Source organism: Bison bison, unplaced genomic scaffold (genome assembly GCF_000754665.1).
Source record: "Bison bison bison isolate TAMUID 2011002044 unplaced genomic scaffold, Bison_UMD1.0 scf7180017864155, whole genome shotgun sequence".
NCBI classification, from domain to species: domain Eukaryota; kingdom Metazoa; phylum Chordata; class Mammalia; order Artiodactyla; family Bovidae; genus Bison; species Bison bison.
In genome coordinates this window covers 656964-667603 of record NW_011494727.1, presented here as the reverse complement: position 1 = coordinate 667603, position 10640 = coordinate 656964, and the positions used below count along the sequence as shown (strand labels likewise).

Below are 10640 nucleotides of genomic sequence, written 5' to 3'. Positions count from 1 at the left end.
TTTTTCAGGATTGCTCTTGTTTCTGTTAGTGCTCTGGTTACAAAGTTGCATGTGTTTTGAGCTGTTGAGTTGTTCAGTCCTGTCCGACTCTTTTGCGACCCTATGGACTGTAGCCTACCAGGCTCCTCTGTCCACCGGATTTCCCAGGCAAGAATACTGGAGTGGGTTGCCATGCCCTCCTCCAGGGGATCTTCTAGACCCTCTAGACCCAGGGATCACACCTGTGTCTCTGGCATCTCCTGTATTGGCAGGTGAATTCTTTATCACTGAGCCACCTGGGAAGCTCCTGTTTGTGCTTAGGCTGCTTAGATCCAAGTCACCAAGAGGCTCTGTGGATGTCACCTGGGGATTTGTCTTGGATAGGAGCAGGGCTCACAGCGTCCTCCTGTCATGCACAGCACACAGGGCAAGTCTGGGCTTTGGGTTCCCTGCAAAGAGCCCCTCCCTGGGCTTTGGGGCTCCCTCCCATCAACTTCCTTCACATCATTGCTTCTTCTCCAGTAAGAGCGCCTAACTGTTCTGAAAACAAGAATGTTTCCTCCATGTTCCACCACTCTTACAGGCCAATGCTTTTCTTCTTTCCCCTCCCTTCCTCTCCCTTTCTCTGGTTTTGCTGTATCCCTCCCCTTCTAGTTCCTGTACACAGGCATTCTTAGGGTCACACACAATCATAGCAGAGTGGCAAGTCTGTGTTCTGCTTTGTCTACCCTAAATTATACCCTGTGCACTTTCCACGTTGCTGCCTGATGATCATACTCATACTTCCAAATGCCTGCTGTCAACTCTGGTATCGCTGCCCCAGAGTCCGCTTTCCATTCAGGTGCTGGAGGGATGTTTTTAACATGTAGGTCTGATCCTGTGGCTCCTCTGCCTAAAGCCACTACTAGCACCCAGGGCCTTGGGGACAAAGGACAGTCTGCTGAGTCTGACACCCAAGGGCATCTAGACACTGGTCCTTCTGTCCTCCTCTCCCAAGTTTCAGCCAGAGCCTTAGCAGAAAGCAGAATTCACCCTGGATGTTTCCAATAAAGACTCTCTAATGACGGCTCAGGGGTAAAGAAACTACCTGCCAATGCAGGAGCCACGGGAGATGGTGGGCTTGACCCCTGGGCTGGGAAGATCCCTTGGAGAAGGAAATGGCAACCCACTCCAATATTATTGTCTGGAGAATCCCACGGATAGAGGAACCCAATAGACCACAGTCCATGGGGTTGCAAAGATTTGGACCCAATTGAAGTAACTGAGTACACACACAGCAATTTCAGTAAACAGACAAGCAGGGCAGGAATGAGGGGGAGGTATGTGGGGCACGAGGCTCATGTACAATTTTTTTTTTTCAATGTGAACCATTTTTAAAGTCTCTACTGAATTTGTTACAACACTGCTTCTATTTTATGTCTTGGTTTTCTTGACTACCAGACATGTGGGATCCCAGCTTCCCAACCAGGGATCAAACCCACACCCCCTACATTGGAAGATAAAGTCTTAACCACTGGACCACCAGGGAAGTCCCCTCATGTGAAAATTGGAGGGAGGGGAGTATGCATGCCAAAAATCTCAATAATCAAGACATAATATTTTGATGCAATGCAAAGAAAATTGAATCCACAATCTATAGCCCTTGGGCCAGCTGCCTATTATATTTGAGTGTCCACTTAAACTGTAAGAGCTCCCCAGAAGTATTCTAGCATGGCATAAAAAAAAAATTTTTTTAACCTCTACCTCCACAGTCGTTTCTGGACTGAAACAAAAGCTTTGCAGTGCAGGACTCATCCTCACTAGCCATGAATGCACCTGCTATTTTCTAGTCTAGTCTGGTCTCTTCAATGTTATTTTAAAATGCTGCTCACAACTTTTCCAATTCAACTTTGCAGTTTGAAAATGGTGATACTGTCATATGGTCCTGCTTAATTTTTTTTACAGTCTTTTCACTGCCTCCTAATTCCTGCTTGGGCTTCCCTGGTGGCTCAGTGGTAAAGAATCTGCCTGCCAATGCAGAAGACACGGGTTTGATCCCTGATCCAGGAAGATCCCCTGGAGGAAGGCATGGAAATCAACTCCAGTATTCTTGCCTGGAGAATCCCATGGAGAAAGGAGGCTACGGTACATGGGGTCACAAAAGAGTCTGACACGACTTAGGGACTAAAAAAATGACAGCAATAAATTCCTGCTTAGGATTTGTCGGCTTGCCTGTTGCCCATCTTGCCTGCAGAGTGCAGTCCTCTGAGAGCAGGGACCTCATCTTGCTCATCACCGCTGTTGTCCGGCCGCGAGAACGGTGCCTAGCGTGCCGAAGCTGCTCTATCACAGGGGTCCCCAACCTCCAGGATCTAATGCCTGGTCATCCGAGATGGAGCTGATGTAATAATAATAAAAATAAAGTACACAATAAACGTAGTGTGCTTGAATCATTCTGAAACCATCACCACCCCGACCACCACCCTGCCCTAGTCCATGAAAACATTGTCTTCCTTGAAACAGGTCCCTGGTGCCAAAAAGGTTGGAAAGTGAAAGTCTTTCAGTCGTGACCAACTCTGCAACCCCATTGACTGCAGCCTGCCAGGCTTCTCTGTCCGTGGAATTCTACAGGCAAGAATACAGGAGTGGGTTGCTGTTCCCTTCTCCAAGGGATCTTTCAACCCAGGGACTGAACTCCAGTCTCCTGCATTGCAGGAAGATTCTTTAGCATCTGAGCCACACACACACACACACACACACACACACACAAACTCCAGGGGATCTTCCAGACCCAGGGATTGAACCCTTGTCTCCTGCTTGATAGGCAGATTCTTTACCACTGAACCACAAAGGAAGCTGCTAAATTCCTGTTGATTGAACGAATGAGTAAGTTGGTCCCTGGGCCCCGCTGCAGACTTCTCTCACTGGCTTGTTTTCCTCCTCCCAGTTTGCCCCGGGCCCCAGCCTTGTCTGGACACCCTGGCGCTGCCCTGTGTGTGACGCCATGGGCCTGCGGCTCCCGATCCTGTTGCTCCTGCTGTGCTGTGTCTCCGGCCTGCCTTTCTACAATGGCTTCTACTACTCCAACCGTCCCAACGGCCGGAACCTGGGCAACGGCTACAGTGAAGGTGGGTGGCCTCTTGGCTCTGCTCTTAACTCGGCTCTTGGTTCGGCTAGGTGACGAAGGCCTCTCCTGGCCCCTGCAAGTTCCGAGTTGGGTGGGGGCTCAGGGTGTGAAGCCAGCAGCCCTGCTCCCATCTGGGCCAGTGCAGTGGTCCAGCCTTCTCGCTAAGATGAGCAGAAGGGTGGTTCTGTTACTCCATGTCTACTGGCCCCTCAGATATGGAGGGCTTCCTTGCTGGCTCAGTCAGTAAAGAATCTGCCCGCAATGCGGGAGACCCAGGTTTGATCCCTGGGTTGGGAAGATCCCCTGGAGGAGGAAATGGCAACCCACTCCAGCATTCCAGCCTGGAGAATCCCACGGAAAGAGGAGCCTGGTAGGCTACAGCCCATGGGGTTGCAAGAGTCAGACATGACTGAGCAACTAAACCAACAGCCCATGGGTGTGGAGCTGAATGCACTGTAGCACGGTCAATTTTGCTTTTTATACTTTCCCCAAAGTCCTGCCAGTTTTGCAAAATTCCACTTAAATGTGACTTCCCCAGGTCTTCCCAGGGGAAAAGGGGTTTGGAGTTAGGGAGATGTGTTTGACTCTCCATTTTGCCACTTACTAGCTATGCAGCTTTGGGCAGGTGACTTTTTTTTTTTTAATTTAATTTTATTTTTAAACTTGACAATATTGTATTGGTTTTGCCAAACATCGAAATGAGTCCGCCACAGGTATACATGTGTTCCCCATCCTGAACCCTCCTCCCTCCTCCCTCCCCAAGGTGACTTTTTAAAAAACTTTCATTTGCGTTTATTTTTTTTTTGCGGCATTTCTTCCCTGGGGCGTAAGTTTCTTTTTAAATATTTATTTGTTTATTTGGCTGTGCTGAGTCTTAGTTGTGACACTTTGGGATCTTTAGTTAAGGTATGTGGGATCTAGTTCCCTGACCAGGGATGGAACCCAGGCCCCCTGCACTGGGAGTGTGAAGTCTTAGCCACGGACCACCAGGGAAGTCCCAGGGCCATAAATTATTGGTTTTTTTTGCTTTGGGGATATCTTTTTCTTCTGTGCAGCCTTCTCTTCTGGTTTAGGAATAATCTGACCTTTTTCAGTAAGGATCATCTACATGTGTCAGGGGAGCTTAGGTATGGGTTGATCCAACCCTGAGCTCTGTAAGTCCTGTCCCTCATCTTTAGAGGCTTTGTTCACCTGGACGTGCTTGACGACCGGAAAATCTCCATCTAAGCTCTGAAGTCTGGAATCACTCTGCATTTCTGAGCATGTGCAATAAAAACTCAGCACTCTTCTTGGGCCACTGACCCTGCATCCAGCCCCACTGTTTGGCCTGGGAACACCTATCAACACCATTGTAATGACGGAATGGCTCACGATATGTTTAAAGTGACATCTTTCAGATACTTGGTGGCTTTCCGGATATGCATACCCTTCATGGCCTGGGTGGTTTCATGAGCGTTCTTAAAAGAAAGTGAAAGTCGCTTAGTTGTGTCTGACCAACTTTTGTGACCCCATGGACTATACAGTCCATGGAATTCTCCAGGCCAGAATACTGCAGTGGGTAGCCTTTCCCTTCTCCAGGGGTTCTTCCCAACTCAGGGATCAAACCCAGGTCTCCCGCATGTGGGCGGATTCTTTACCAGCTGAGCCACAAGGGAAGCCCAAGAATACTGGAGTGGGTAGCCTATCCCTTCTCCAGGGGATCTTCCCAACCCAGGAATCGAACTGGGGTCTCCTGCATTGCAGGCAGATTCTTTACCAGCTGAGCCACCAGGGAAGCAGTGTTCTTAAAGTGAACATGAAAATTTGAACCTCTTGATTTTGTGCAGTTTTCTGGGTCAAGTGAATAGCAAACCATTTTTAGAGGTCACTTCAGGCCAGTTACTGGAAAAGCCAGGTGACTTTTTATCAGCAGCTTTATGCACCTACTCTGCATCATTTGTTAGGTCATATGAGCCTCATAGAAACTTGGACACAGGCAAGTCGTTAGGTATGGCTGTTTTTCAGCATGAGATTCTCTGCAAGGAGCCTCCCTGTCTATCCCTTGCTTACTCCTGAGGTTACCCCTTCCCCTTCTCTATGTACCTTTAAGGTCTCAAGTCCAGACCTAAGGCCATGAGACCATGAGGCCCCAATAGGAAGACTCAAGTGAGAGATGGGCCAGCCTTAGCCCAAAAATCTGGTTCTTATGGAGCATGTTAGGCTCGGAGTTTATTTGTCCCCCTGAGCCTGACTGCAGTCTCCTCTCTAAGCCCTGGCCTCATCTCACCTGTGTTTCTAGGTGTTTGGGAAGAGTCGTGGTGGACGGCTGGACAGAGTGAAGGGCAGGCTGTGGTCTCTTGGGACCAATGTGTTAGAGAAGGAGACTCAGATGATCTGAGTCCCCCCACACTCCCATCTGAGGTGCTCTTGCTGCCAGCTACACCAATTTGCCTTTTGCTTTTCTTTTTTTTTTAGCTGAACCATGTGGCATCTTAGTTCCCCGACCATGGATCAAACCCACCTCCCCCCACTGCCACCGCAGTGAAAGGGTGGATTCTTTCTTCCCCCCATTAAAAAATTTTAAATATATTTAAAAAGTGAACAGGACAGGGAAGTCTGGTGTGCTGCTTTCATGGGGTCATGAAGAGTTGGACATGACTGAGCGACTCAATAACAACAAAACATTTTTACAGTGTTATATTGCTGCTACTGCTGCTGCTGCTAAGTCACTTCAGTCGTGTCCGACTCTGTGCGACCCCAGAGACGGAAGCCCACCAGGCTCTCCGGTCCCTGGGATTCTCCAGGCAAGAACACTGGAGTGGGTTGCCATTTCCTTCTCCAATGCATGAAAGTGAAAAGTGAAAGTGAAGTCACTCAGTCCCATGGACTGCAGCCCACCAGGCTCCTCCGTCCATGGGATTTTCCAGGCAAGAGTGCTGGAGTGGGGTGCCATTGCCTTCTCCATGGTTTCTGCTATACAACACAAATCAGCCATAATTATACACACCCCTTCTGTCTCTAGCCTCCCTCCCCTCTCCGCATCCCATCCCTCCAGGTTCTCACAGAGCACCAGAGATAGCCTCCCTGTGCTACATAGCAACTTCTCATCTGCCATCCATGGACCATCAGTGAAGTCCACCAGTTCGCATCTTCTGCCCAACAAGCCTAGTGGTTTAAGACAACAGCCGTGTACTTTGCTCATGGTTTCATGGGCCAGCGTTTTGGGCTGGGCTCTGTCTCTTCTGTCTTGGCTGTGCTCCCTTGATTGTGCCTGCGGTGGGCGGGCAGGTCAGCTGGGGGCTGGTGGGTCTAGGATGGCCTCAGCTGGAGGGCTTGTCTCTGCTCTCTGCGTGTTCTCACCCCGCAGGGGTGCCCAGGCCTTGTTCTGATGGTGGTTGGCAAGGTTCCCAGAGAGAGAGGCCTCAGCAGGACCCCCTGGAGCCTTGGCTCTGAACAAACACCTCAGAACACTCACTTCCTCCGCGATCATTTGGTCAAAGCAAGTGGCAGGGCCAGCGAGGATTTCAGGGACTGGGGGTGGTTCATAGGTCACCTCCTGAAGGAAGGAGTTGTGAAGTCACATTGCAGAGTGTGTGGGTACAGGGGCGGTGCAATCTAGGACTCCTGAGCCTGGCGGGAGCTGGGGGTGAGGGTGAGGGAGGGGTGGCCCCTGCAGGACTATCGACATGCTGCCAGAGGTCCCCATCTGCACCCCGCCTCTCCCCTCAGGCATCTTCAATGGAGTGAAGCTAGTGGTAGAGACGCCCGAGGAGACCCTGTTCTCCCACCGAGGGGCCAACGTGACCCTGCCCTGCCGCTACCACTACGAGCCAGCCCTGGCCTCTCCGCGGCCCGTGCGCATCAAATGGTGGAAGCTGTCGGAGAACGGGGTCCCGGAGCAGGACGTGCTGGTGGCCATTGGGCTGAGGCAGCGCACCTTTGGGGATTACCGAGGCCGGGTGCGCCTGCGGCAGGACAGAGCACGGGAAGTGTCTCTGGAGATCCGGGACCTGCGGCTGGAGGACTACGGGCGCTACCGCTGCGAGGTCATCGATGGGCTGGAGGATGAGAGCGGCCTCGTGGAGCTGGAGCTTCGGGGTGAGACCCTGATGGTGGCTGGGTCCTGGGGGCTGTGGGGAGAAGGCCCTGAGAAAGCATCTAGACCTCTGTGCTTCTGGCAGGTAAAACATCCAGTCCTCAGAACAATGCCACGAGGAAGCTCCTGTTATTCTCACCCACAACGTGTGGATGAGAAAACAGGCACAGAGAAGTCAAGTCACTTACTTTGGTCACACAGCTCATACATGGCCGAGTAGGGGTTTGACCCCAGGCAGTCAGACTCTAGAATCCACTGCTCTCTACTCCCTCTTGCTCACGTCCTATTCAGAGAGAGGGAGACAGGAGCTGATGACACAGCTCATTGAGTTGGAGCTGAGATTTGCACAGGGTTGGCAGGTGACACAAACAGATGAGGCAGCCCGGGGTGGGTGATCCGGAGTGGTGGGGACGGGGGCCACTCCTGGGCCCTCCTACTCAGGCCCAGCTGATGATGCTACTCCAGAAGCAAGCCCAGTGCAGCCCGATTTTCTTTCTTTCTTTCAACTGTTTACTTATTTGGCTGCGTTGGGTCTTAGTTGCAGTGCAAGAGGTCTTTGTCGTGGCGCATGGGCTCTAGAGCAATTGGGCTTAGTTGCACCAAGGCATGTGGGATCTTAGTTCCCCAATCAGGGATCGAACCTGCATCTCCTGCATTGGAAGGCGGATTCTTTATCCCTTGGACCACCAGGGAAGTCCCTGCAGCCAGATTTTCTGATTTGACAAGAGAAGCCTATATTCATATGTGAAACCTCTGGATTTTTATGTAGAAAATTGCCTAATTAAAAACAAAAGCAAAAACAGCCAGTGCTGTCCAAAGCTGCCAGCTGTGATCGCCATATGACTTCTGCCTTCTCTGACCCTGGGCCGGGGCTGTGTCCTCCGACCTCTCCTGCCTGGTAGGGAGGCCGCCGGGAGGGCAGAGATGGAAGGCTGATCTGACTCCATGTCTGCCCCATCCCAGCTGTGGCACTCCAGATCGGTGCCTTCCCCACAGAGCTCCACTCCTGTCACAGGTAAAATGAAGAATAAGGGTAGTTCCTCCTTTACCTCCTTCGAGGAGATGAGGACAGAATGTGGCTCAAGGGCTTGTCAATCAGAGGCGGACCTTGCCACCAGCAGCCACCTGCCCAGTCCACGGGGCTTAGATGGTGACCCAGAGGGGCCATGTTCCTTGTCCCTGATGTTGGGGATGGTGTGGGATGTGTGCTAGCCGGTCAGAGCCAGTTGTCTGGGGACCACGGGGGCAGCCTAGAGAAGCAGGGAGTCCTCACTTTTTTGGGGGTACACTTTTTATTATTTTTTATTAATTTTAATTGGAGTATAGTGTCTTTACAACGTCATGCTGCTTTTTGCTGCACAGAAGAGGGAATCAGGCATACGTATTCATGTATCCCCTCTGTTTTAGATTTCCTTCCCTTCTAGGTCACCACAGAGCACTGAGTAGAGTTCCCCATGCTGTACAGCAGGTCTCATTAGTTTTCTGTTTAATACATAGTAGTGTATATATCACACAGTGTGTATATGTCAGTCCCAATCCAGGGAGCCCTCACTCCAGACCCTGCCTTTGAATAGCACCAGTTCCAGGCCCTAGGGACACCCCTTCTCCCTAAGGTTTCATCTGACTTGATAGAGAATGAGCCCAGGGGGTTTAAAGTTTTTTATTACACTAAAATTTCAAACATGGAATTTTGAGGGAGCCTGTGGCACCTCCCAGACCGTGGTACCAGAAAGGGAAGCCCCCTGCCTGGGACCTCCCTGATCTCGAGCCTCCTTTAGTAAGACCTTTTCCCATCCCTCCTCTTCCCCTGGGACTTCCCTGGTGGCTCAGACGGTAAAGAATTTGCCTGCAATGCAAATCCAGATCCAGGTTCGATACCTGGGTGGGGAAGATCCCCTGGAGAAGGAAATAGTAACCCACTCCAGTATTCTTGCCTAGAGAATCCCATGGACAGAGGAGTCTGGTGGGCTACATACATAGGGTCACAGTCAGACATGACCGAGCCACTAACACTTTCACTGTCTTCTTTCCTCTTCCCCTGAAAGTCGTCTGTCACACGTGGGAAGTTTCTTGCATCCTCCTCTGAAGCTTCCATATTAATGTTAACACAGACGATGAGGTCTCAGCTACTGAGTCAGAGCCCAGCAACGCCTGTCTCCTGTAGGTGGCAGCACCTCCTCACTGGTGGCTTAGTTCAGGCTGCAGTAACAAAACAGCCTTGGTGACCTCTGAACAACAGATTCATTTCACACAGTTCTAGAGGCTGGAAGTCCCAGACCAGGGTGCCAGGTCACGCAGACTTCTATGTCCTCACAACGGTGGAAGGGGCTTGGGGGGAACTCTCTGGGGTGTCTTTTTTAAGGGTACTAACCCCATTCATGAGGACTCCACCGTCATGACCTAATTACCTCCCAAAGGCGCCATCTCCTAATACCATCATATTGGGCATTAGGATTTATTTACTTAGCTGCGCTGTGCGACTTGCGGGATCTTAGTCCCCTGACCAGGGATCGATCCTGGGCCCTGGCAGTGAAAGCACCATTTCCTAACCACTGGACCGCAAGGGGGAATTCCTGGGCATTAGGATTTAAACATCTGAATTGAGACCATGGGCTTCCTCAGTGGCTCAGTGGTAAAGAATCCTCCTGCAATGTAGGAGATGTAGAGGACGAAGGTTCAGTCCCTGGGTCGGGAAGATTCCCTGGAGATGGAAATGGCAGCTCACTCCAGGATTCTTGCCTGGAAAAATAGACAGGAGCCCAGTGGGCTCCAGCCCGTGGGGTCACAAAGAGTCAACTGAGTGACTCGGCAGGCATACTGCGCCCATAGCAGTGGGGTTCTTGGAACAGCCCTGTGGGTTAGGTATTAATCCTGGTCTGTAATTGGGGATATTATTTGACTGACTCATTCCTTTAACAAGTTAGTAGTTTTCTGAGTGCTGCTGTGCGCCTGTCTAGCTCTGGGAGGGAGATGTAAAGCAGATACTGGTTCTGCGTTGGACTTGGGCAGCGGACAGGAGATGACAGTTTGTAGACCTTTTCTGAGGGACTGTGTGTGTGTGTGTGTGTTGAGGGAGGCCTCTGTTTCAGTGGAGGTGGGTGTCCCATCACTGGGCCCTGCCTACCCATTCAAGCCCCCTTTTCCGCCCTCCCCAGGTGTGGTCTTTCCTTACCAGCACCCCCAAGGGCGCTACAAGTTCAACTTCCACGAAGCCCAGCAGGCCTGCGAGGAGCAGGACGCGGTGGTGGCCTCTTTCGAGCAGCTGTTCCGGGCCTGGGAGGAGGGCCTGGACTGGTGCAACGCGGGCTGGCTGCAGGACGCCTCGGTCCAGTACCCCGTCACGCAGGCCCGGCGCCCCTGCGGAGGCCTGGGGCTGGCCCCCGGCGTGCGCAGCTACGGCCCGCGGCACCGCCGCCTGCACCGCTACGACGTGTTCTGCTTCGCGGTTGCCCTCAGGGGTGAGTGGACTGGCCAAGCACG

At 51.6% G+C, this 10640-nt stretch overlaps 1 protein-coding gene across 1 annotated transcript in view; it reads left to right on the top strand.

Moving 5' to 3' along the window:
• HAPLN3 (hyaluronan and proteoglycan link protein 3) overlaps positions 1-10640 on the top strand; it is a 15189-nt gene that overhangs the window by 2991 nt on the left and 1558 nt on the right. Inside the window, exons 2-4 of the mRNA XM_010841019.1 lie at positions 2906-3086; positions 6794-7162; positions 10316-10618. Of these exons, the coding sequence (XP_010839321.1) occupies positions 2963-3086; positions 6794-7162; positions 10316-10618 (796 nt within the window). The 5' untranslated portion in view covers positions 2906-2962. The remainder of the gene's footprint in view (positions 1-2905; positions 3087-6793; positions 7163-10315; positions 10619-10640) is intronic.